This window comes from Clupea harengus, chromosome 4 (assembly GCF_900700415.2).
Source record: "Clupea harengus chromosome 4, Ch_v2.0.2, whole genome shotgun sequence".
NCBI classification, from domain to species: domain Eukaryota; kingdom Metazoa; phylum Chordata; class Actinopteri; order Clupeiformes; family Clupeidae; genus Clupea; species Clupea harengus.
The window spans coordinates 17,148,154-17,176,036 of record NC_045155.1 but is presented as its reverse complement, the minus strand read 5'-3'; the positions used below and the strand labels follow the sequence as shown (position 1 = coordinate 17,176,036).

Below are 27,883 nucleotides of genomic sequence, written 5' to 3'. Positions count from 1 at the left end.
TCATTGTTTCTGAAATAAGAGGCCTGACTGCTATGTTCCCAGCAAACTTGAAAAAAAGAAAATATTAAGCCATGGTTTAACTGCACTATAGGCTGAGTCCTTGTTTACCTGAAATGTGCACTTTATAATTTTATTTTGTACCGCCCTGTTTGGCAATGTTGGTTTTCAATCAAATAAAACATTTGCTTAAAGCAAGCCAATCCACTTTTCCATGTTGATAAGGGCATTCAAATAAAAATAAAATGATGGAAAAAATAAATAAACGAAGGGACATTAAGAATAGATACAAATTTGCGATTAATCGCGATTAATTTTGAGTTAACTATGACATAAATGCGATTAATCGCGATTAAATATTTTAATCGTTTGACAGCACTAGATAAAACATGTGTGGGAGATAGAGACTCCAGAACAATGTTAAATCCTTTGTTAGTTGAAATAAATACCCATGGGTCACATCCCTTCCAAAACTTCCAATGCATTTATTTTAACATTTCTGGTCTATCCAAAGCCAACAGTCTGCATGGTTCAACAGTAAAGTATTTTTCAAAGGAAAGACAGAAAAATACCAACCCGGGGTCCTAAGAAACTATTACTATAGTAGCACAAGTAATGCTGATGCCATGCCTTTGTTTTAGGATCAAAGCATGAAAACATAATCCAAACCATTTGATTACTTCTTCAAAGGTGTTGCATCTACCACTCTTGTAGATTTATGAGTGTGAGGATGTTTGTGTGAGGGCAGGCTGGGTTATACATGTGCATTGTACAACAAGGAATGGATTCGGTAAAGTCAAATTTAGATTGCATTTATTACTTCAAATTGCCTGAGTACCATAATTGTGGCAGTGATAAAAATAATAACTGCTTGGTGCACAAAGGGGGTGGGGTGCTCCATAGTGAGGGCGCACAAGAGGAGCTGACATCATATTATATCACGATTCATGCCTAAACCAGTGCGAATCAACAGGCAGATGGAACTTGGTGGCTCTGTTCATGAATTATAATTTATGTCACATGTTTCAGTAACGAATGATCAAGACATCTCGCTGCGGTGGGTGGATATGTCGGACACATATGTGTGCGCGGTCCTCCCAGAGCCCTTCCAGCCGTCGTCATTAGCTGGCACATCGGGTGTGTGCGGCCCAGCCCCTCCCCTTCTGCACCTCAAGGCAGCTAACATTAGCCTACTACACTAGTGTTCGTTGCAATTGCCCGCCACGCTACAGCCCACCCCTTCCCCTCGCTGACATCGTGTTGTGGGGTTGTGTTGTTGTGTACCTAGTCTGCGCTCGGTGAACCACACCGCGATTAGCTCACTGCAAAAACAAAAAAAAAACATACATATTAATTTGCCTTTGATTGAGCATGCCCGTGTTATTTTTTTCTTTTTGAAAAAAGCGTGCATTTGACATTTCATTCATACGTCGACCGCTTGTTTTGAAGAAAGAATGGGGTGCTGTTCCGGACGATGCATGCTGATATTAATTTGCACTCTTCAACTGGTAAGTCTATTCCCAAGATTAGTCGCAAACAGACATAAAAGGCTATAACCAAGTTCATTTTGAATTACGTAAAACACTACACGGTCCATTTTGTATCTCTATATCGCTAACTATGATTAAGTCTCTGTTTTCATATGATGAAGTAGCCTATTGCGTCTTATTCTGAACATGTATTTGTTATCAGCTGTGTAGTCTGAAATGTTGGTGACAAACCAATTTAACTAAATGTGAATATACATTTTCAAACATTAATAGTCTTGAGTTATTTCGTTATACAACTTTGGTTATTCTTTTTTTTATACTTTAAATCGTAAATTAAAATGTATTTCATTTCAACTGGTTGAATAGACATTTAGGTTTAGTATTTCTAATTTATTTTGTACGAAAAGGAGTTTGTGTTGTATTTTAGAATCATCCTAAAATGTAAATATGGGGTATTAATTCATAAGAGTATGTATGATGTCACTAGGAGATGTGGAAGCCACCAAGTGAGGCATACATAAGAGTTGAGGATAGTTTATTCACATTCTGACACAATCTGGGGATCTTTGACCTACAGCCAAATAATTTTAGTGGCATATATACTAATAACTCCAGTAGAAAGTACCTATATAAAGATATGCAGTGTTCTATGTAACTGTTTATAGATTAATAACAGTATTTTAGTCAATCTGCATCTAGTCAACTAAGTTTTAGTCAGGATAGTAGTTGAAAGCTGTTGGCTTAGTATTAAAACACTCAATGAGCAATCTGGTGTTTTACTGCACAAATACTGTCTACTAATCTTTTTCTTCAAGGATATATAGATCTCCTCCTATGATGGGGCTATGCCTATCACACAGGGTGACTTTTCCTGGCATTTGTTTATAATCTGGTCTCATAGGTTCCACAAACACAGAAGTATACATGCCTGTTTCCCAGTATGCACTGGTGTGTCAATGTCAATTTCACAGATGATTTTTGCCTTGATCTGTATTCCACTGTGAATCCCCTGAGAATCTGTTGAACAAGATCTTCTTAATGAGACAAAAGTCAACATGATCACAGTGAACCTGAACCAGTATGGTTGCTCTTTTTCAATAATTTCTGACTTTGTTTTCATTGAATGGCAAGTGACATGAGACATGCCTTGCACAATGTTTCAAATGTTTCCAGAGCGATTTTGCATTATTCATTGATGATTCTTTTTGAAATATGTATCAGTGACTTTCACGCAAGGCCATGATCATAGCCATCTTCCCATCTATACGTCTAAAGGTCAATATAGGAAAATGATCAAATGACGTCCCTAGAATATTAAATGACAATGGCATATAGGATCTAGCACTGAGTGAACTCCTCACCTTGAAGCGTTATGATCATAACACTGCCCCCCCACCCCCACCCCCAATCACCATCTCACATCTAGGAATGCTGAACCAAATGGAGTAAATGTGGATTTGCCTCAACATTTGGAGCGTGAGAGAAAGGGCCTGGCTGTGAATTTTTGATCAGAAGGGGAGCTTCTGAGACTGTGATGCAAAGCAGCCATAGTGTTATGGGGAGAGAAGGGGAGGGGTGTGGAGTGGGGGAAGGGGGTGCATGTCTGTGTGGGGCTGGTGAGGATGTCTTTATTCGAGGGGGAGGGGTGGTAACCAGGCAGGGGCTGGGAGATTTTATCACCATGCTGCGGAGTGCATCATGAAAGGAGGCAAGAGAAGGTATCCCACACACCCCCATCACTCCATTCCCACACCCTGTCCCACCCCCTCTGACTGATTGAGCAGAGGCAGCCTCACCGTAGAAGGCTCATCTCCCCGGTCAGGCGCTCCCTGACATGCATTGTTCCCCCTTGGGTCTGTTACCTTGACAACCCGGAGAGAGAACCTTGCATGTGGAAAAAAAATAGAGGCAGAGGTTTTGTAGCCTCTTTCAGGAGGGGGAGTCTCTGTTATCATTGTCTTCAGGTCAAAGGTGCCACTGTCTGAATGTGGTTTGAGCAAATGAATAGAGGTAAATTCATGAGTATGGCAAAGCTGAGTGTGTGCTAACCTGTTCCACCTTCTCTCTCTCTCTCTCTCTCGCTATTTTTCTCTTACTCTCTCGGGTCTTTCATCTCCAGATAACAGCAGTGGAGAGACAAGTGTTTGATTTCCTGGGTTACCAATGGGCTCCCATCTTGGTGAATTTCTTGCACATCATTGTTGTCATCCTAGGCCTGTTTGGTACCATTCAGTATCGCCCTCGCTATGTTGTGCTTGTGAGTACCATTTCATTTTGATCAGATTAAAATGTATGCTTTGAGCTGCCTGACCATGGTTCAGCTAGGAAAACAATTCTGTCAAATCTGTCGCAGATCCTCACTATAAGTATAATACTGTGGACACCAATATTTGGAAGTCTAATATGATAGGCTAGTTAGGGAAAGCACAACATGATGCTTCAGTTCTTCAGTTGTTGTAGGAAGAAACATTTATTCCATGAGCACCAAACCATGCAGTGGAATGGACTCAGGCTATGACCTGCTATTTCCTATGTGTAATTTATGAGGAGGGGGGAACATAGGGGACAGGGTTTTTCTTCAACAGGGCATAGAAGAATTCAGTGGTGGCAGTGAACTAGATCCCAATCCTGCAGAGCAAAATGTAGCCGCTCACAATGGCAAAACATTCAAACTCATTTTGAATGGCTTTTTTTGGTCTAGTTCACTTCCATTTGTATTCATTTAGTAGGAGTACACCGCATGATAGGGTTAAGTAACCTTCAAATGACTTCAGAAAAAAATGTGTGATTGTCAGAATGCATACCTGAATAAGAATGTGTTCATATTTGTTCGAATCCTCTGAGGGTCTGTAAGGTGGTCCGACTCCGTGAACTCTTAGCTTTTGCATAATATTTCTACAGAAAGATCCTTGGATTCGGTCTGAATTACCTCAGAGTTACACAACACCCAAGAACCTTCACATATTCTTTCAATGTCTTCACTTCATGGAGGTTTTAAATTCTGTTCTGTTCATCCTCCAGTACTTAACATGGACTGTGCTGTGGGTCGGCTGGAACATATTTGTGTGTTGCCTCTACCTTGACCTGGGAGGCCTTTCAAAGGTAAGAGATTTCAATGTGCAAAATACAAAAAGCATTCACTCAAGGCCTCAGTATTTCCTTCTAGAATTTACAGCATACACCAATTTTAACGACAACAAAAAAAGTTAATTCATTAATTAAATTAGTAAATTGAACATTTACTCATTTACTTTTTCTACTTTCGTTCCTGGCCTTCCTTTTATATTTGTCCTTCCCCTACCTCACTCTCTCTCTCCCGGTCATATCAACGGCTACCCTTCTGTCTACCCCTCTGCACCTGTTTCCTTCCCATACCCAAAGGCTTAAAAGCCCCACCCACCAAATAGTGGGGTAACAGCTGGTGGCATGCATCATCTGTTGACCTGATGGGTTTTATGAATGAGCCATTCGCCTGACCTAGATATGGCCACACATGTGCTCATTGTATAAATAGGGGGTGAGCAGTAGGCTATGAATATAAACCAATAATAGTTAATGACTCAACAACATTATTAAAGAGAAATAGTATGTGTCTACTCAGTGAGGAAAGCACTGCAAATAGTTAATTGATAAAGGGGTTTTAAGGGAAGCCATTTTCATGGGATGTCTTTTTGTGGCTTAAAAATTGTGACCCACTGTTTTTTACACTATCATCACACTGACATACATTTGACTAACAGAACCAAGCTACCTAGAGCTGTGCAGTCTTACTCCGAAACCCACACACAGGTTGCAAACAACAAACCAACTGCTGATCAGATATTTTACATGGTTGGATAATGTTTGCATTGCTCGTGCTGTGAGTTTGAGATCACTATGTTCACTATTACACTGACATGACTTTGTGTAATTTCAGGACAGTAACTACCTCTCTCTGGGAGTGTCCTCTCAGTCCTCCTGGTGGAGAGAGAACGCCCCGGGATGTGACAATAGAGACCTCCCCGCCACTAGGTGGCAGAGTCTGGAGAGCCCGGCACTGATCTCGTCTCTGGGTTGCATGCTGGAGTATCAGTACATAGAGGTACTGCACAGTGCCCTGCAGCTTTTCATCTCTGTAAGTACTTAAGGGAAAAGAAAATATAAAGACATGGAGTTATTTATACTGTCAATGTGCATGAAGACGAACAGTTGCTCACTCACAGACACATACACATGCACACACATGTACACACATACACTTCAAAGCACATCCAAATATATGAAATACATATCACACATATACACACACATGCCCACAGATAGTGCCGTTTGAGTCCCAAAATCTCTTATCCAGTGCATCCAAAATCCATACTCCAGTGCATGCTCAGCATAGGACCCGTATGCACAGTGCATTTATATTCTAAGCACACAGTGCACAGACATGGTCAGGGTGTGTACTCATTTCAACATGTATTCTATTTGAAGGCTAGTACACCTGTATGTCTTGTATGTACGAGACTCAGAGAGCAGTTTCCATGGTGATGTTACCTTACTTTTGGTCTTGTGTGTTTGTGTGTTTGTGTGTGTGTGTGTGTGTGTGTGTGTGTGTGTGTGTATATGTCTGTCTACAGCTTATGGGATTTGTATATGCCTGCTACGTGATCAGTGTCTTCAATGAAGAGGAGGACACCTGTAAGTGACCTTTTCTTTATTTAGTCTCTCTCTCTCTTCCTCTATAACATCTCTCCCTGTCCTTGTATTTGTATGTCTGTCTCTCTGTTTCTGTCTCTCACTCAAGCAGTGCCTTTACATGCTTGCCTCTGTCTCCTTTCTTTGCTGCACTCTGATTCATAATGTTGAATGCTTAAGATTATCATTTCACTTCCCTAACATCGGCCTTATTTGTCAGTCATATTGCCTTTTATTTCATCAGTTTTGTATTCGCATTTGCTTTTGGCTTTCAGTTGATTTCATTGGGGGATTTGATCAGTTCCCTGTCTTGCATGGCAATGAGAAAGCATCCCATCTCTTTCTTTAGTACTCACTTTTATGTAAGTACTCCTACTGTCCATTCACACACAACTTGGTCTTGTATTTAATTTGAATTGTCTTTTGATGTTTCAAATCTATTTTTCCTATTTTTTTCAGATCTCTACAAATGAAGCATCAGTCAGCCCTTCAAGGGAAAAAAATGAGACAGGACAGACTGATTAAATGGGATTACAGTAAAAAAAAAAAAAGATGCATTGCTCATCATATGAGTGGTTTTAAGGCAGACGACATATGGAGGTGACCACTCACTCCTCTATCTTCACTCATATTTACCCAGTACAAAAAAAGGGATGTTGATGGCAGCAGTCCAGACAGAGGAATCATTTTGCATAGGACTGTGAATTCAAATTCAGCCAGTGTGCGGGTGTTTATGATTGCCCAACACTGGACTACAAAATGTGTGCAGATGCAATAAGAGAGCCAGAAGGCAGACTTTAAACTTTTCATGGTTTTTTTCATGTTTGAGTTATCTCGGAGAATAATGGCTGTGGCAGAATATGGGGAAGGATGCCCTTCTCAGCTCCTGATTTACCATGAGTATTTTCAAATTAAGCCATTTTACAGCATCGCCTCCGTATCTGGCTCCCGAGGCTTAGCCTTTTGGCCTCTCAATGGGAGCATGAGTCATGCACAGAAAGATGACAAAAAGCCATAACTAGAGCTGAGTCTCTGTGAAGAGTACTCTGCCAGACGCCTCTGTCGAGGTGGGATTCTCAATGCTAGATTCAGTAATATAAGTAGGGCAGCAACTTAAACAGCATCTATCTTTTCATAATTAATGAACCCTAAATTCTCGTTGAGTACATGGATGCACATGTTTCTCTGTGTATGAGTGTGTGTGTGTGTGTGTGTGTGTGTGTGTGTGTGTGTGTGTGTGTGTGTGTGTGTGTGTGTGTGTGTGTGTGTGTGTGTGTGTGTGTGTGTGTGTGTGTGTGTGTGTGTCTGCCTGTCTGCCTGTCTGCCTGTCTGTCTATAATAGTGACTTTTGAGTGAGTGACACATTAGAGCACACACAGGATATGTTGTAAATAACACCATGTGAATGATCACTTGTGAAAGTGAGGTATGGTATAGTGAACCCTATGGTGTGTTCAACACTGCCACCTAGTGACAGCATGTGAAAATATTTTTTATGATATGATTGTTCTGTGCCAAAGGGCAAATAATCACATTTTAAATTTCCCAACACACATACTGGTTCCAAAGATATCAGAAATGACTGTATTAAGTCCTTAGGTGGAAGTCAGACAGGGATTATGAAATAAAATAATGGAGTAATCAGTGCGGAGTGTATCTGTAAGAACTGAGGAAAAGGTACATTGCTGAAAACTCTTGAGTCTATATGATCCAATCGCCCTCATCTATCTTCTCTTGCACCATCTGAAAAATGGTCTGATGCAGTTTATCTCATTCAAACTTGTTATCCCATATGCCAAGAGAGGGTCATTTGTGTCCTTGAAGAATGTGGAAATAACTGACTGTATGTAACCCACACTGTTCTTGTAAACTGTTGATGTAGACCTACTGTGATATTCATGTTTTTGTGTGTTAAAAGGAAAAAGCAAACAAATCAAATGTTGATGTCAGTAATGACCCTTGTAATATGGCTTTGGGGAAACCAAAACACTGAAACACTTGATATGGTTTATTTCAGATATTATTTACAACTTCAGGTATGTAAGTATTATTAACAACACACATGATGCCACTGCCTTTTTAAAGCTGCAGGCTAAAATGGCTGAAACCCCTATAGACCTGCCATGTGCCCATATAGGGAGGTCAACATACAGGTGCAGAGCTCTTTCTGTGCTAGGGTGCACAACCTACAAGGTAATATGTTTTATGACATCCTCTCTACAGTCTTTGCTCTGTGTTTATATCTTTTCGGCTGAACACTGAGAAATGCTGACCTTTGCGATTTCCTGTTCCCTTACCGCATTATTAAAACAGCCCACCAATGGAGTAATCTGTCAAAAGTGATTTTATGAAGGTGAGCAAGTCCTAAGCTTGCAAAAACCTCAGGCAGCACAACTTATATCTGTTATATATATATATATATGACTGTGAAATTCAACTGCCTAACATAACTGTACTTACACAAGCCTAGCTTAATCCAAGTACAAAAACGTATTTGATTTCAGTAGCAATATGGGTATTAAAATGTCTTTGAACTTTAAACATAATGGTAAAATCTGTTCCCCTATTAAGATGTATTTCCACTTAAATGTAAACCTCTTCAACCTAAATGCACAGATATGGATAATTTTATTTTAATATTCATAACGAATGCAGCTGATAGAATGATCCAAATGAGCCCTCAGCTCAAAGGAGGCGTTTTATGTCGTGGCAGCCTTTATGTAGTAAAGAAGAGTATTGTCTGAAGATCACATTACCTGACCTGACTTGCTTGCTTAACAGGGAGCCGTGATGTGTAGCGCAATCACCCATATTTGGACACAACACACCAAGAGAAATAGACAGAAATATAGCTAGAATACATAGATAGAAAGATAATAATAATAAAAGTTATATAGTAGGTTACTCATGGGTCTCAAATATTTTTTATTTTCCAACCCTCACCGATGACCTTACCATGCATCTTCAAGAGGAAATAGGGTAAATAATTTGCAACTAAGGGTTAATACAAACAGTCTCTTTTGATGCATTTATGTCTATGAGGACATGTTTAATGGGAATGTGTATAATTATGGTCCCTTCAGTTAAAATTTAAGTGATTACATAATTTGTACAAACTAATGGCCTACCCCTCATCACCACCACCTAGCCATGGAGGAGCTAATCACAACACAACACAATCCTCCTACAGACTGCACCTATGTTTGAATTTTCAACCATCAAAGTGTGTTATACTCTGCTCTTTTTAACATGTGATCTCTCTCTAATAAGTGTATAAGGTTAATTTGATTGTAGTTTAATGTTTCCCCCCCCCTGTTGTTTGTAAACTGTATTGGCATTTTGTTGTTGTGAAGCACCCTTGGATGTCTTGAAAGGCTCTTTTAAATTAAATGGAATAATAATAATAATAGTAATACAAATAATAATAATACAAAAAATCTCTTTTTAAGGTGATGAACATCAGGATCACCACTACTCTGTCACGCAGGCTACTTGCATAGGCCTGGTTGGATTCAAAGACATAATCACGCAAAATCAAGTTTTTTTTTAATCATGGTGGCTCGCAACCTTGCAACAGTGTCAGTCAAGGGTTGTGTTCAATCATTAATAACTATTCATTTAGCCTAATTCGTTATTTCGATCATCTTCCTTACAGTCAGCATAGCCAAACCACCGGCACTGCTGACGTCAATCTTCAGTGAACAGACCCGGATGAAGCTGCCATTGGGGGGAAGTGAACTGGGCTGCACAATAACTGGGGGTTTGTTGGAGTACGAAAAAACAGTAAAAAGAAGACATTAAGGGGCGTACATTGTTTATATCTTAAAACGGAACATTTGAAACTACCACTGTACCTTCAAGCTGGAATTTAGAAAAGACCAGAGGACTGGATTAACTGAATCTAGCAGTGGAACTTGTGTTGGGGATTCGTGCTGTAAAAAAACACAGCTAGCTAGCTTGCTTGCTACTGAACTGGGATCTGAAGGAAACACGGATTTTTCGCAAGACGTTGACAAGCTAGCTAGTTTCAAGGTTTCATACGAATCCGGATTGTTTCTTGATGAATTATGTCTACCACCAGCATTGACCCTCAGGTAAGTTTGATAGGATTTGCTGGAAGAAATCTGCACAGCACAGAAGGCCTCTAGAAGGAGCAGGGAATGTGCGTCCAATCCTTGCTGCCTGTGCGGAGATGTAACATTAACTTAGCAGGCTATTGCCACCTAGCCCAGGAGTTAGCTTACAGGCTAATAGCCGCTTTTCCGTGGAGCATATTTCGATGCCTATGGCGTGCCCAACCAGAATTCTTATTTTAGAGTGAACCAGAAGAATGTTATTTCCCCTGTTCTAACCATGCATGCCTGAATAGCCCATTGACTGGCAGATAACGTTTTCCGTCCGCACATTTGTAGCAATAACGTTATTTAAATTTTCGTTACAGATGCATGGTTCGGTTTAAGTTAACGTTAGCTTACTAGCTAACGACGCGCTGTTTGCGCTTGCAAGTCTTAACCAAAGGGCATGATTAGCTAACTAGATAACGCCTCATAGTTAGCAATGCCGTTATTTTAGCACACTTTGTATTTCATTAGTGTCACAAATTCTGATGAAGGATTGTCAGGTAGCTAGTTAGTTGGCTAGCTAGCTGTCTCACATATCTACAGCAAAACTAAGGTTAGCTAGCGACAGCGTTTGCGAGGTTACGCTGTCTTAATTGATGTACGTGGAAGACCTTGATGGCTAAAAACCTATACCGTTATCAATTTGTCGAACCAATGCCGCATAAAGTCCATATGTGCATTTTGTGTAACATTAGTAAGTATTGGTTAAAGTATCTAGTTAATGTTAAGCAACCACGTCAGAACTCCCTCTCTCCTTCTCTTTCCATCTGCTTTTGCGGTCTTCATCAATGGAACGCAGACATCAAAGGGACAAGATGCTAAAGGTAAGATCTGAGCATTTGCATAACGTTAACGTTACTGTACTTATTTGCTGGTTGTAATCTCATTTTAACATCAGCCACACTGTCATGTCTACTATGGCTATGTCATATTTGTGGTGTAGTTTGACAACGATCACACACACCGTATTTGGCGCATCTAAAAGAGGCATAATTAATTTTCAAAGGGTCGTCTTTGCGTCCAAAGATACAACTACATAAGATAATATTTGCACACTGTAGTTTTGTGCTGTACACCGTTGAAATGCAAACATGTCATTTATCCCTGTAGAACCTGCAGATTTGACATAGAAGCACCATGAAATCAATGCATCTGAATGCCCCCCTCATCAACATTAGTAACTGTCTGGGCTGATATTTCTTTTAATGTAATTTGAGGCTGAGGAAAGAAAAGCAACTTTGACATATTCCCAGACTGCTGTATAATAATGTTTTAGTATTGTCTCTCTGGGAGATGGGATGGGATTGAAAATGACCCATACACATAAACTCAAGACAGCCTGTCAATACAGTGTTTTTGACAGTTACACACAAGCACTTCTTTTCACCTGCCTTTTAATGGTCACAGGACCCCAGCAGACAGTACATAGGCCTGTATTTGTGACTCAGAGCAGTGAGCTGAACTGTCACACATTTATCTTTAAATGACCTCTGAATCACATCCTTGTCAGAGTGCATGAAGTGCACAGGTAGAGTAAAGTTATGGTAAGAACCCAGAGATTACTCAAATATATTTTTCTGCAACCCACAAAGAATCAGTTATAAATATCGGAAGGGTGACATGTTTGTGAGGGGTGTGAGAACTGCAGATGGTGCAAGGGAGGACTTTTTAGATAATGCTTAGTGTGGTTTTGTCTGTGTGTGTGTGTGTGTGTGTGTGTATGTGTATGACAGAGAGTGAGCGAGCAAGGGAGAGGCAGAGTTGGACTGTGTCTGTGTATTTGTGTGTTTGATGTGTTGATTGATAAATAACTCCTATCACTCAGTTTTTCCTGTTTCAGTGCAAAATGGCTCACTCCATCAGAAGGAAACTGTTCATGACAACGACTTTGAACCGTACCTCACTAGCCAGTCCAATCAGGTAGGATATTATCTTTCTAATTATCTTTCATAAAACTTTTAAAGCTGTGTAATACTGTGTTTCACATCAGCCTGTGATGATGCACTGTGAGTGTATTTCACATGTTAACGAATCATTAGCTTTTAAATAGCTTCCATTTGGTCTGTCTGTCTTTGTGTCATTTATGATCAGAACTGTTTATTGATATATGATAATTCTGGTTACTTTTGAAACCCAGATAAATGAGGCAATCAGATGCATAGTCTTTAATGCTCAACAGTTTTGAGGCTTGGGTGTTGTGTGTGGTGCAGAGAAAGCTACATTCATCAATTTTTAATGTATTCATAAAGGCTGTTCACCCTGAGATGGATTTTTTGATGTGCTTTTTTTTTCTTTTTTTGTTGTTGTTGGTTAAAAACCAAAATCTCTATTAAGCAATGTACTTCAGCTCTTTACCAAGGCTGTCGCCCAAGTGATGCTTAGCAACTCATTCATTAGCAAGTGTAATGAAAAATGCCAGGAAAAAAATGGAGATTTATTTCTAATATCATGACCCAACGGACTCCACACTCAGCTATCACACACTCTAAACAAAAATAACTTAGCACAGGCTTGAAAGCATTATTTGGCGAAATGGGAATCACTCTTTGACTGTAGCAAAGCCTAGTAGGGATGGATGATTGATATGTAGAGAATGTGGGAGTCATGAATGTCATCAGTCAGTGCCGGGAAATATGGAAGTGGATTTACTACCCAGCAGAGGCGAGAAGCCTTCTGGAGGAGAAACAAGTGGCCTTTTTGAATTTATGCAAAACTGGTGGATAATTGCTACAGAAGAAAAACAATAACATGAAGAAGAAACGCCAGATATGTCAAGGAAGGGTAATATTTAAAGATACAGTCGTGTTTATGTATTAAATGACTGAGATTGTGTGTCACTATTCTGCCCTTGTTTGGTTGCCTGGTTATCCGGTTCTGTAGTTTGAGTAGGTTATGATCTTCAAAATAGGTATGATGATCAAGTCACCACCATGAAATGGCCAGTGCTGTCATCCAGTTTGCTCAGAGCGTATGAGAAATAGTGAGCATTAAAGTGGGAGTTGTATTTCTCCCTGAAATACACAGGAGATATGATGAGGGGGGGAAACCAGAACCGATTTCCATTCAATTGACAGATGCCATTCTGACAGGCAGTGTGTTTTTAGCGAGTGGGCTAACATTGACCTGATAATTCAAGCAAATCTTTCTAATGTAGCTTTAACCCTCGTATGTACTATAAAGTTATGGTGATATAATAACTGAGGGATGCATGGCTTGGCTGCTCGTGGATTAACAGTGTCACGTCACAAGGTTAAACTCCGGCACCTGTTGGCACATGGTGCGCAGGAGTCAGAGGGAATACGCTGTGACTGGACTGTTTGCTTTCTCTATTAATGCCCTCGCTATTTACCTTGGATGGGTATTGGTATATTTTGACAGTTAGACGTGAGTGAATCTCATCAGAGCCCTAGTAGATTGTATTAGGTTGGAATAATCTCTCTTTAATCTTTCCTTTTTAAGAACATTAATGCATTAACCTGCACTGTCATAGGAAAGTGGATGAAAAGAGTATGGTATTAAACAGAATGTGGTTTTAGACATGGACATGTGAGAGGGAGATGCATTAGGGGTGGGTTCTGCGTGTACACAGAAAGCTTAACTGACTGTATCTTTGGGTATGTGATGTTGATTATAGTAAGTTAGTTGCTTTGTTCATCAGTTTACTAGCCAAAGGTTTTCACTGAGAATCGTCATGTCCATGGCCCTGTAGGGCCCATTTTGTCCCTCCTACCAGTAAAACAGTCCATACACAACTTTTGAAGATTAACACAATGTTGACATTTTGTTTTCATTTCTCAGAACAACAGCTATCAATCCATGACTGACCCCTACCTGTCCAGCTACTATGCACCCTCCATTGGCTTCCCCTACCCTTTGAGCGAGGCCCCATGGTCGACTGGTGGGGATCCCCCCATCCCCTATCTTGCCCCCTACGCCCCCCTCAGCAATGGCGATCACCACTTCATGCACGACACCGTCTTTGGACAGCCAGGGGGTCTTGGCAGCAGCATCTACCCCCACCGCTTTAACTTTTTCCCTGAGAACCCTGCCTTCTCGGCCTGGGGTACCAGCGGCTCCCAGGGGCAGCAGACTCAGAGCTCTGCTTACGGGGGTAGTTATAGCTACCCCCCCAGCTCTCTAGGAGGCACTCTGGTGCCAGACGGGCAGACAGGGTTCCACAGTGACACACTGAACAAGGCGCCGGGCATGAACAGCCTGGAGCAAGGCATGGTGGGATTGAAGATTGGTGGTGACGTCACAGGTGGTGGCTCGGGCGTCAAGACGGTTGGCTCGGTAATTGGCGGCGGGGCAGTGGCTGCGGCGGTCGCCACCGGAAACGGGGGCACACCCATTGGCATGCCACCTCCCAAGCCCACTTCCTGGGCGGCTATCGCCAGCAAGCCTGCCAAACCGCAGCTGCTGAAGGTGAAGGCCAAGCCAGGTATGCCCATGGCAGGAGGCGCACTCCCACCGCCACCCATCAAACACAACATGGACATCGGCACCTGGGACAACAAGGGGCCCGTGACCAAAGTGGCCTCCCCTTTGCCCCCCCACCACCAACACCAACACCAACACCAGCACCAGCAGCAGCTCCACTCCCATGGTCACATGCCCCCCCCTCACAGCCTGCCCCCACCCCCCCAGCAGCCTATGCCCTCCAACCAATCACTTGCTCAGCAGATGGCTTTGCAGGCTCCTCCTCCACCCCAACCTTACCAGAACCACAACCCCGTCCCACCCCCGCAAACCCGCTGGGTTGCCCCGCGCAACCGTAACCCCGGCTATAGCGGCGGCAGCATGGACAGCAGCGGCTCGTCCAGTGGAGGCGGGGTCGGGAACGGCGGCGGTGGTGGCAGCGGACCTCCCGGGTCAGGCCCGGGCGCCGAGAATCACCCGGTGCTGGAGAAGCTGCGCGCTGTCCACATGTACAACCCCAAGGACTTCGACTGGAACCTGAAGAACGGACGCGTGTTCATCATCAAGAGCTACTCGGAGGACGACATCCACCGCTCCATCAAGTACTCCATCTGGTGCAGCACGGAGCATGGCAACAAGCGGCTGGACGCCGCCTTCCGCGCTATTAACACCAAGGGCCCCGTCTATCTGCTCTTCAGCGTCAACGGCAGCGGGCACTTCTGCGGCGTGGCCGAGATGCGCTCACCTGTGGACTACGGAACCAGCGCAGGCGTGTGGGCGCAGGACAAGTGGAAGGGCAAGTTCGACGTGGACTGGCTGTTCGTCAAAGACGTGCCCAACAGCCAGCTCAGGCACATTCGGCTGGAGAATAACGACAACAAGCCGGTCACCAATTCACGCGACACGCAGGAGGTGCCCCTGGAGAAGGCCAAGCAGGTGCTCAAAATCATCGCCACCTACAAACACACCACCTCTATCTTTGACGACTTCTCGCACTACGAGAAGAGGCAGGAGGAGGAAGAGGTGGTCAAAAAGGTAATTTCAGCTCTTGATGTGAACACAGGGGAAAGTGTCACTCACACTCAAACACACTCACACCCACACACTCAAATCACTGAGTTCATTATACAGCTACAAAATGACTATCCAGCTCCTTCTTGTATATTACTACAGTAGATATAATGCAGACATACAGTCTTGTCATTTGTAAGGGAGTCTCCTGTTCTTAAATGTCATGTCACCCAATCTAAGTGCTGTAAATTATATTGTGAAATTGTGTGCAGAATCTAAGATTGTCACTTGACCGCAGGAGGATGTAGTATTTCTGTTATGAAACACAATGAAATGGTTGAAGCCTTGTTATTGCCTATATGTGTTCAGACCATACCATCTTTGCAGATGTAATGCTAATGCTATAATGCTAATCATAAAGGAATAGCAACAGCACATTCAGTAACTTCAAGACCAACATTCCAAATTAGAACTGACCCTGGAACAGATCCTGCCCTTCTGCAGAGATCAGATTAATTCCAGAGTGACCTGCTCTCTGGGCCTAAACCCTATTTCCCTCTGGACAAGGAAAAACCTCATTAATATGAATAGAATATTTTCTAAAATAGTGTTTAGCTAAATAGAATACCCAAAAGTATGTCTGTTAGGCCCCATTTCACCGCAGACATGTAGTTTTGTGACTTTTCCTGGAGCCACATAAAATATTTAAATATCTCTCCAGACCTGTTCAGACTGCAGATGGAGGAATCACATCACTACCTATTTGAACTAATTCAGTTTACTTGTGTATGATGGAGGGTTTAGGGTACACTACAGGCTTGGGCTAGAGGATTCAATTCCCTTCTGTTTTTATCCTTTTATGTATTCTTTGTTTTTTTTTAGAGCTGTTTTGTAAATACCTATTTGTGTGTGTATACGGAACATTTCTTCATTAACTAATAGCTATGCTTTGTGTGGTATTTTGTGTAAACCTGTTCAGCTATAGGACACTTTTGACAATCTTTAAATAATGCATATTTATTTTCTGTTTAGAAATATTTGTGGCCAAATTGGTCAAGATTTTAATTTGGTTGGCTGTCATATTTCACATACACTTTGAAGCTGAAATAACATAATAAGTACTGCGGTTGTTAATTTGATATTTAATTTAAGTAAATGTGATGTGGTTGTGTATTAACGTTTAATTACGTGTGCAAATATACAGAGATTCAGATACTGAACATGCAGTACATTTAAGTCCTGTGGAATATCTTTGTTCATATCTTGGTTGTGCTGTAGTCTTCAGCTTGTATTAATGATTAACTCACTACTGCTGGACTTAAATCTCCTCTGCATGATTCCCTCTAATGTTTAAAATGTATAGTATAAACCTTATTTATGTGTTATTTGCATCAAACTGTTTTTGACCACAAATGTAATCCAAAAACTGTCTCAGTCAGGGACCATTGGCACTTGTAGCCCTGGTTCATTTTCCATCCACCTTAGAGAAAGCTGGGACAGTTGTAGAGACAAGGAAAATTGACCTCATTATTGTGTTTGTTAATTGTGAACGTCAAAGCCATTACTAGTCAACATTCATAGCTTTGAAATGTATCTTATAAGTTTGTTTGGACCTATCAGAACATAACCTGGCACCACCATTGTATGATTGCATGATATTCATTTTGTGAGCAATACAAACTTTTTATTAACGTGAGTGACAAGGTTTCGGTGTAATGATTCAATTCAATTTTATTTATATAGCGCCATAACAATACAATTGTCTCAAGGCGCTTTACAGAGCCCAGAGCCTGAACCAGCTACAATATGACTACAGTAGATATAATGCCTTGCTAATGAAATATCCCTGTATGAAGTGAGATATACTGCGACTGGGAGAAATCAGATAGTACAGTGACTCTGTCAAGGACACACCGACAAGTCCCTGTTAGTCCTTGTTGGCACTGCTACTGTAACCTTTCTTTCTACTGCACCAATGGCAAAATGGGAAAACAAGAGTTTTTCTAGTTGCCTTATACCTGCAGTGCCCTACTTCTGTGCTATGGGAAAGGCTCAAAGTGTGTATTTGGTGGAATAGCACATGTGCCTCATAAATTGAATAGCTGTGTGTTTCTCTTTTTGTGACAGACCTATGAGCCTGCTCCCATTCAGAATCGCTCCCGACTGGATCAGGTATGCTGTTAACAGGAAATATTGTTTGTTGTGTCTGTGGGTGGATTGTGAGAGTGTCGATGGGCATGTCTATATAAGTGTGTGTGTGTGTGTTCATGGCTGGAAAAAAATACAATACTGCAGCAATAATAGATTCAGTATTATGAGCTAGTCCATAGCACCCAAACTTCTGTCAAACTGGCCTGATCCTGGGGGGTATTCGTCGTAGCTCGCTAAGCGGTTTAGCGAGCTAATTTTCAGGCTAAAATAAAAAACGCCCCTCTTTTTGGTTTGTGGAAGCAACTTTTGATAAATCACCATAGTTGCATATCGATTAGCACTAACCTGCTCCAGGGCAGGCTAACTTAAGTGTAGCTGGATAAGCTTGCCACACCCCGGGAAGAAGGAGGGATCCCATTGACCAAGGACTGATATTAGAGTTAGATTAGCGGAGGGAGAGAGTTCTTTGCGATCGCCAAGATCCATTATTCTTGTATGAGCGCTACCGATTCAGCCGACAAGGAATCATTAATTTACAAGACCTTCTCGAGTCATTTATTGCAAACACCACAGTCGAACATTGACTGTCTTGCGCTTTTTTGCGAGTGGTAGCTACATTTTTGTAGTGTCGGTGATGCGGAGAACAAAGCACTCATAATTATATGAGTGTTATTAGTACACCATAGCATATCATTATTGTAGAAAATGATTAAGGTGGACTCATGATAAGAATAGAGAGAAATACAGACAATTTATTTTCACTGCTTCAATTTATTGCATTTGTTATTAATACATTTAGTCATTTAACAGACGCTTTTATTCAAAGCGACTTCCAAGGAAATGTAAAACTACATCGAGGAAGGAGGTGAGCGGATTTTAACTAGCAACCATGCAGATTCAAACCGGTAGAGGAAACCTCTGTACCAGTTGACACTTGCCGTCAGGTATTCATACATAGATATCACCCCATAAACATCCCAACACACCTTGCTCTCACAGCGGTGGTGGTGTTGAATTTTGCCATGATTATGGTCTTGTATTCTTCATAAGCGTTCATGTTCATCTCCTACTCGCCAGCGGAGAAAAAAAGAGCCCTTTTCTTTGAGTTTAGAACCATTATACCGTTACAAAATCATGGTTTTGGTGATCGACCTTTCCTGCCTTTTGAAGTAGGACGTGCACGCGCAAATGCCATGATAACTTTAGCCTGGTTGAAATTAACCACATGATTAGGATGCGGATCAGCCGTTAACGAACCGATATTTGCTGTTCTCAATCAGCTCGCTAATCTTAACGGGCTAAAAGGCCAATTGATTAACTTAGCTTCAATCCTACGACGAACGTACCCCTGGTGTGTGTTTTCTGCCCTAAACAACTTGTGCCACTTGCTGTTCCTTCTGTTCTGAGACTCCTGAGGCCACTTGTCTTCTGGGTGTGTGTCCATATAGCCTTTTGTTTTCAGAGTGTACGCGGCCACCTAGAGAAAAGGTGCTGCCTTTTTTGTGCGGCTGCTCCAAGCCCTTCTAGTTGAAAATCTCCTGAACTTTTCAAAAAGGTGCTGGTGTCGTCACAAAGGGGTGATACTAGTCATACAACGGTGGTGTTGACATGTTGTCAAGATATTGTTGTCATAGAAACAAACAAAGCAGCGTGGGAGCGCTTTTTTGATAAAGCGCAGGGATAAAGCGCTCCCCAGAGCCCTATGCCCTATGTGGACACACACCTTAAGTCATTATAATTTTGGGTGATTGAACTTGAAGTGAATTCTAAGCTTTTTGTGTTGAAATGATGATTGCTGACTACTGGTTGCCTGGACAACCCAATGGGCCTCTACTCATGTTGTCTCTTTTCATTTCCTTTTTTTCAGGAACGCCAAAATCGAAGTAAACCATAGAAGACTGCACCCCATAGCTCGATCAACGGTTGTTTTAGGACTGACATTTTGAAATTGGAATTTAAGAGGACATGAAAGAAGAAATTATAAAACAAACAACATTATTGAAAAAAAACAATCTTTTTGTTTTTCTATTTAATTCTGGTGACTTCAGCCAGCATCGAACTTAAGCCTCTTTCTCCTGGTCCCCCACCCACCCACCTCCCCCGTCATAGGCAGTGTCGGGGGGAGGCAACGTCAACCATCACCTTTCAAATTGCTTTATCATTTTTTTTTTCTCTTTTTCTATCATTTGGGTATGGTTTTCATCCACCCTCCTGCTCATCCTTAATGTTGACCAACCAATATCTGCACGCTGTCTTTTTGTTCTGTCAGCACATTGCTCATGAAAGTCAATGAGTGCAATTCAGCGATTGTCAAGCCTATGACATGTGAGTGTTTTGGTCATGTAAATGCTTTTGTGTCGTAGTCCGTGGAAGGGTGAACGTTTGGGTGACGGTGATTGAGCCCAGCAGGGGTTTGACCACATCAGTAATTGTACTTGGCCAGTTTTATTTTGTACAGTCGAAAAAAAGAAGAAATGTTGTGTGATACCTTTTTGTTGTCCATTCGGATGAATATGGGATGTGTTGATTTAATCAAGGCCAGAAAGTTATCGTGCAAACCCACAGAGAAGGGACAAAGAGCGATGTGACATTAAGGTATTGATGTAAAAGAAAATCTATATTTTTTGAATTATGTAACACTTGGCTTATTACTTTTTGTGACAAACAGAAATGTCATGTCAGTGTCACAGTACTTTTTCATTTTTTTTTTTTTTTCCTGCTTGGAGCCTTAACATTTTCAAGCTAGTGTGTGTGGTCAACACAGTGAAATCTAATATCCAAGTACCTCAAATGAAACAGCACCAAGTTATCAGGGAAAAGAGGTCGTCCTGCGCACCCTTACCAAGGGAAGTCACCCTCATCTCTCCTGATTGGTTGGAAGGAGAAGTCGTGTCGTGGTCGAGTTAAGGTTATGAGCCCCATTATAAGATTGTCACATTTGCCTATTCGATTTTTTTTTTGTTCTTGAAGCCGAATTGTAACTTTTTACTGTTCCACTTGTACCCATCAGAGGTCGCTGTTTCTTTGTGTGAGTCAATTTGGGGAAATGTAGCATTCACTGCTTTTAAATCAAGTTTAGACCTATCACTTACAGTATTTTGTTTTTTCTTGTCCTCTGTTAACAGAAATCAGTTATTTCTTTGCTTTATTCCCCTCATCATCAGTATAATGCTAAGCTTTAACGTAGGAACATATAATAACGAAGAACGCCTCAAACGTGTAACCTGAAAATTAATGTTACTGATTTACCGTTAAAAGTAAGAAAAAAAGATTATATGGTTTCTGTGCGTGATTTTTTTAGGACCTGCTTGCTGTTTTGTGTGTGCGTGTTTGTGTGTGAAAGAGAGGGTGAGTTGTGTGAGGGAATCAGATTTATATAATCATATAACAAATGATTCATGAGAATATATGAAATACTAAAAAATAATGAAGCAAAGTTTTAAGTCACCCCTGAAATGAATATGCATTGTATCGAAGGTCACTATCTATCACGTTCTTAGATTTGATCATGGTCATTATTAAAATAATACTATATGTTGTATATGGTGTGATGGTCACTGGTTTTGTTTTCTTTCTCTTTCTTTATAGCTGTCTGTGAATCAGTTTTTTTTTTGTATTATTTATTTCTTTTTTAACATGTGGCTATGTCGCTTTCAGTACACAACTTCATGTGGAAAACCTAAGGCTTACATTTCAGGCATCTCAGACACATATAAATACTGCCTTTATGCTTTGAGCTTCTGCCGTCCTAAGCTCATTTGGCTGATTGTTACTGGCCTGCAATCAGCTATCGTGTGTTGGTGCGCAAAAGCCGTGGTAACATAGCATATTCCAAATTAGTCCGTGACCATGGAGGACTCCATGTGGAGTCCTGGGCATGGACTCATATTAGTAGTTGAAATTCATGAATACTGGTAGGAACTACTGTACTGCCATTTTAACATGCCAGGCTGTACGTTTGCCTAGTCTTTACGATCAGGGCGTTTGTGTGCTGGACCCAAAACAATATTATTTTTTATTTGTTTGTGAGTGTTTGTTTTGCCCTTTTTTAGATATTAACTGAAGTAGCCATAATCATTATTTAGAAATGAAACCTAAAGGAAAAAATGTTAAGAAAACAGACAGCATCTGTGAACATTTTATTTTTATTTTACACAACCGAGACATGATACACTTTTGAATGTAATCTAGAATTCAGTAACATGCAGATTTGATATAGGCCTAACTACTACGACAGCTCAGACGGGTTCAGATACATAGATTTACCCATTCACCCAATCCGTAATGGCAGCATGAAGGCCCGAAAGGTGGAAGCTATAAGGGCAGGTTTGCAGAACGCAAGCAAGCGCTAATGTTGCTCGGTATAGAAAGCCCATGTGTTGTCCTTAGCAAGTAACACAGATCTAAATGTGTGCGATATAAAATCAAAACAGAAACTGACTGATGGTATAGGTTCTGTTACAAGCGGTATAACCATCACCAAATGCTTTGGGCACCCCGTGGTCAGTAATGTAGTGAACCTGATTGTTTAATATGTAAATTGTTTGACTCACTGAAAATGTCTCGTGTGATCGTAGGCTAATGGAGAAAAAATGTACATGGCACCTGATAAGGCTGTATTCATGTAACGAATGTAAGCGCAACCAGGCGATGTGCTGGAGACAGCATAGTCTTTTCATTACATAAGAGACCGCCCTGAATTTGAATTCTGATCATGCAGCTCTACCAGAACTGACTCACACAGCTCCAGTCTACCCCACAGAAAGTCAATGAGATGTTTAGCTAGCCTAAGTGTGTGCTGTTTCCCATTGTAACCTTTGGTGTGGGTTCGTCACATAGGCCTACGTCCAGTTTCACATCGTTTCAGGAGGGGTTTCAAAAGCTTAGTTGGACAAGGGGTGTGACTGCAAAATCAGTGGCCACTGGCTACAGATAGGCAACTGGTCGAACACCACAAGGAATCCATCGAATGTCACCATTCCCAAATTATTAGGATGCTGCAGATGTATAAATTCGGTCAGTTCTGTGGTCTCGCAGCTTGAATCTGAGCTCAGACAAAATAAACCAATAGCCAATACATAACATTATCCAACGGTAGGCTAAATACGCACAAAACAGTTCTATTTGAAAGAGATTATATTTATGAAGTGAGGACCTTAACTCGCACCCTATAGAGCCATCCACCGAGAAAGGCAAGAAAGAATGTCAGCTTAGCCTCCGGAATACGACACGACTGTAGAGATGCTGCGCGCTTCCCGGTCCTTTTCCTCTTAAGTTGAGAATTAGATGTTTACTGGGCTGCTCTCTTGGCATTCACCGCGTGCCTTAATTGTGTAAATATTAAATCAAGGTCCGCCGTGAACACGCAGAGTGGCAACCCCATGTCCCTTTTCTCCGTCCACCACACGTGCACGCACACATGCACGAGAGTTTGCACGCACTGTGACGCGCGCGCACTCACAAATGTCTCTTGGGTGCCGCACTGCACTGGGCTAAGCCTATTGGTAACATTGCGCTAGTAATCCCGTTTGCTAAAAAAAAACACCGTGCGCTAGTGGGCTGAATAAAAACATCTCAATGAACAGACAACAATTCAAAACCAAATGCCCATTTTGCCGAGACTGCTTCATGTAGATAGTGAAATATTCGAGTGCCCTATTGTACAAATTCCATGAGCATAGTGCACAGAAAGCAGTCCTTTGCTCCACTAGCTAATTCAGGGACGGATGGACGGTGAACCTGCAGCATCTAGATCGGCCTTTTTGGTAACCTGCCTTGAAACTGTGAACATCAGTATACCATATTAGGGTGCGTAATTGTTAGCTCGTATCTGTTTGTTTACATTATTCTGGACCTCTCCAAAATGGCCCACAAATTCCTTGCGGAACCAGATATGAATTCCCTGCAAACGACAATCACCACAGTCGTAGCAGAGGCTACAATAGCGCAAGAACCAACGCAACCTCTATACCGTACAGTATAGCCAACCATTCACGTTCATTACACGACAGGCACCTTTTCATCATTTCCAAGCTTTGTGATAACCGGCAGCATCACCATACACAGCCCTGCACGGCCTACAAACGAGTTGATTTAGCAACACCTAAGATTACTACAAAGAGCAATATAGTACATTTCCTCTCTGAAAAAAACAATATAACAATAACATTTCCACGGTTAACTGAAAGCAGAAAACGGCGACACAAACGCTCTAGGTCACTACACTTCATCAGCCCGCCATATCAATCGCTCGTCTTCGGGGCGTCAGCGGCGGAAAGAATATCACCAGTCGAGCCTTAATCGAGAAAATATCCTTTTTTCCATCATTTTCGGCAACAGTTCCGATCGCATCCCGCTCGGCTTTCGGCCTCTCTTATCCTGACTTGAGGGATTAGCGCCTCTTTCCTCTCGTCCCAGACACTCGCCCTCCTCTGCTGATTGGGCTCAACGCAAGAAGATTACATCGGGACATGGTGACGTAATGACCCGGGCTGGTCCCCCCCTCCCTTCACGTTTGCTACCAAATCCTCATCAGCAAGATGTCCTTGAAAACACCAAAACTGACATTTTGAGCATTACCACGTAAAGGAATCGCCACATGTGCCTATGAATGTATCCAGGTCAGATATCCTTAAGCTTAACTCAGACATGTCCTATGTGATAGCCTCGTTGCTAGGGTTGGCAACTCTCCATGCTTTTGACGTAAGCTTTTATGTCTTATCTCACGCTAGCATGATACAAATCCATTGACTTCCATGCATCTCACGCCAAAATAAATACACTTGTACTGGTCAATTTTTGTCAATCTCAGTGATTCTCTCACGCCAGGTCAGCCTTGAAGGTTGACAACTGTGCATAAAATAGCCCACTTATCTCGCTATCAATACGATTGGACAGAATAGCCCGTTTTTACAATGCAGTAAATAAGTGCAAATATTTATGTGGGTTAGGTTATACTGCCTTCCTTGTCTTACCCAGCAGTTAAACACTTTGTTTTTTTTTAAATGTTGCAGGCTGTTTACCGTGGATTGAAATGAATAATGGGCTAATGTCGTTCTTCGAGCCTTAGTATTTTTAATATGCCTTATCTCTTGATCATTTTGTCATGGGGGTACCATCATTTATTGGCTGGGCTACTTACTTCTTGGTTTGTAGATTCGTTATGTCATTCGCTATCGATATGCTAAGTCTTCAGTTAAAAGTTGTCATTCTATAAAGCAGCAAGTAGGACTGAGACTGAGTTGTCAATTGCTTATAGAAATTAGGCTACCCACCAGGCTTAGAGGTTTTCCCTCCTCCATCTCAAAATGACAAGAAGGAGCTCTCACTGCATTACACCGACGAGGAACTCTTCATTATGCTACCCCCTCCAACGGACTTTGGGCTAACGCCTACCCCATGGAGTGACCAGGACATCCGCCCATGGCCTCTCCATCACAAGACATAGGCATCACAATAGCCACGCCAGAAAGGGGAGAGTTAGGTCTACCCTTAGTTATGCAGTAGCTACTGTCAGTGGCTTTGTTATTTTTGTGAAAGCCAGTCAACTTGTCCTTTCTCATGGCAAAATTACGTTTGTTTCATTGGCTGAAAAGAAAACCATAATGCCTTTTAATTAGGGTCATTGTTCAATGGAGCTTTCAAAAACCTGCATTACCATTTAGATTATCATTAATCCTGGCCTCAGAGTTATATCATCATTGTTGGTTCGCAAGTGTATTCAGAAGCTACATACTCAGCATTAAATTGTTCAGGAATTTGCATACACTTTATTGATTAGTGTTTATGATGCACAGGGGAATGGTCAGGTATGGTTTATTATAATGTGTTCAACACACATTATAATAAACTCACTAGTCTAATGGCTGATGATAGGTTCCACCTGGTCCCGAGATAGTTCTGTGACTGAATTATTTTACAACAGTATGTTAACACCATACATTTAATTTCTGCATTTTTTAACATGTTGACAGATTATAAAGAATGACAGTTGTGTTTTTAACATGTTGACAGATTATAACGAATGAGAGTAGTGTTATGTGCAATTTGGTGGAACACATGAATAATAAAAATGTTGTTTCTCAATCAAATCTATGGTTAATTTATTAATTACTATAACTATCCAAACGTTAAGCACTGCAACACTATCGTTTCATTTAATCTATTGGTGTGTAATGCTAAAACAGGTCTAAACATGTCTGTGTTGTTTCAGGTCATTTGAAGGAATAATGGAAACATCTATGTCCTGCTCTCCAGTCATACCTAATGTCAGGATTTGCATCAAAGAAAGGGCATTACACACACATATTTAGACCAAATCCTTTGTAAGCAATGATTGCAGGTGTCATCTTTGTTATTTCTTTCCTGATAAAAGTGTATCAGGAAAGCTCAAGATGCAGCACATTTTACCCAAGGCAGGGTGACCTACTTAATGAGCAGCCTTCCTACCTCAGTCAGCAATGTGATATTCTTTGACATCAAAATAGGTACTGAGAATGTTTTGTAGAATACTTAAAAGACCCCAGGTGTGCAAAAAGAATAAACAGCAGGAAACAGTGAAATGTGAAAAGCTTTTTGAGAAATCTTAACAGGAAATACATTGCATATTTACAAAGTCATGCTCAGTAATGCATGTGAATGTAACATGATGCCATTGGACTTATTTCATGTTATTGTGTTTTACATTGACTATTTACTGGTACACAGTATTAAATCATTAGAATAGGTTATGTGGTGTGTTGTGCTTCTTGAAAAAGACAGACAAGAGGATTGCTAATATTTGTCTGAAGCATAGGAATTGAACTCTGTGTCTGGTCATTGAGATATTGTCAGGCCCCGTATGTTATACTGCAGTGTGACTGTCCACAGTGTCTTACTTTTTCTGTGCAATAGCAATACATCCCATCTCAGAGAGTGAAATGTGTTATGAATTTGCTATAGAGGGGAAACATAAAACACAAAGACGGCGTTCATGGGATGAGGAGAGACTGCAGAGGAGGACCAGAATGAAGAGAGAAAAGATGAAAGATGTAGAGGGGGAAGTGGGACCGGAGAGAGAATGATTGATTTGATGGAAATGGGGAGAGACTGAAAAAAATTGCAAATGTGAGAACAAGGAAGGACAGAGAGGATTTTCAGATAAACGCATTTGCTGTTTCACAGTATCTCTATCGAAGATCCACTGAAGCGTACTTTAATGTAGGTGATTGACTGTAACCTTTAGTGCAATCTGTGCTCAGTCCAGTTTGTTTTATTGGCCTGCCAGGTAGTCCATTCTAGTCATTAAAGACTAGAGAACTGACAACAGCTATAGTTACTAAATTAAATGTGCTGAACCACAGCATTGGTTCAATATTAAGACAGGATTTGAGTTTGAGTGGGTTTTGATATAATGTAATTTGCCATTTTTGAAGAACTGTACAGTTTTGTTGCTCTTTAACTTACTCTTCTACTCTTTACTTTCTAAAGTGGAATTACAGAAATATCTCTTGCGATACAATTCTCAACATGTCCTTACATGATCCTTTGCTTAACAGCTTTGTTGTCAATTTGTAATTACTTTAAAGTAGGCTACAATCCAATAACTCATTAGGAAGATCCTGTAATATTATGCTATAGATACAAATGACTTTAGCTATACCTGAGCAAAAGCCAAAGCTTCCTTGGGACTGCAATATAAGTTTCCATTAAAATAATCGTTCATGTCTGGTTAATAATGTCTGGTTAATGGTTAAATAATGTTATTATCTCAGCACAATGCTTTAGTATTGTCTTGCCTCAGCATTCAAGACTGACATGAGTTGTGGATGTTATCTGGAAATGGCGATGAAAAAGCCCTTGCAGGAAGCTGAACATACCAAGCTGTTTCTTATTTGCACTTGGAAGTAATGCATTCAGGGTTTCATCGCGTGTGATCAATGAGTGAGCTCTCTATGAGGCAACATGGCTGTTCTTTCTTTGTGTCTCTAAGAATATAGGTATTTTGTTTAGATTGGTGGATGAATGTCCTCAATTTTGTATGAGGAT

The 27,883-nt window shown here is 41.2% G+C and overlaps 2 protein-coding genes across 4 annotated transcripts; both read left to right on the top strand.

Annotated features, from left to right (window-relative positions):
- The first annotated feature begins 686 nt into the window (after positions 1-686).
- Positions 687-6,701, top strand: nkain5 (sodium/potassium transporting ATPase interacting 5). 2 transcript variants are annotated; one of them, XM_012834568.3, is made up of 7 exons: positions 687-1,505; positions 3,607-3,744; positions 4,509-4,589; positions 5,404-5,601; positions 6,098-6,158; positions 6,431-6,517; positions 6,615-6,701. In XM_012834568.3, the coding sequence occupies exons 1-6, from the start codon at positions 1,452-1,454 to the stop codon at positions 6,502-6,504; spliced, it is 606 nt and encodes a 201-aa protein (XP_012690022.1). In that variant the 5' UTR covers positions 687-1,451; the 3' UTR covers positions 6,505-6,517; positions 6,615-6,701. The 2 variants fall into 2 exon arrangements, with proteins under 2 accessions (XP_012690022.1, XP_031421402.1); XM_031565542.2 differs by lacking the exon at positions 6,431-6,517 and having other exon boundaries at positions 689-1,505.
- Positions 6,702-9,825: 3,124 nt separating this feature from the next.
- Positions 9,826-21,398, top strand: ythdf1 (YTH N(6)-methyladenosine RNA binding protein 1). 2 transcript variants are annotated; one of them, XM_012834567.3, is made up of 6 exons: positions 9,826-10,249; positions 11,076-11,100; positions 12,117-12,196; positions 14,075-15,730; positions 17,834-17,878; positions 19,725-21,398. In XM_012834567.3, exons 1-6 carry the CDS (start codon positions 10,223-10,225, stop codon positions 19,749-19,751), a joined length of 1,860 nt encoding a protein of 619 aa, XP_012690021.1. In that variant the 5' UTR covers positions 9,826-10,222; the 3' UTR covers positions 19,752-21,398. The 2 variants fall into 2 exon arrangements, with proteins under 2 accessions (XP_012690021.1, XP_012690020.1); XM_012834566.3 differs by having other exon boundaries at positions 9,829-10,249; positions 12,102-12,196.
- The last annotated feature ends 6,485 nt before the right edge of the window (positions 21,399-27,883 follow it).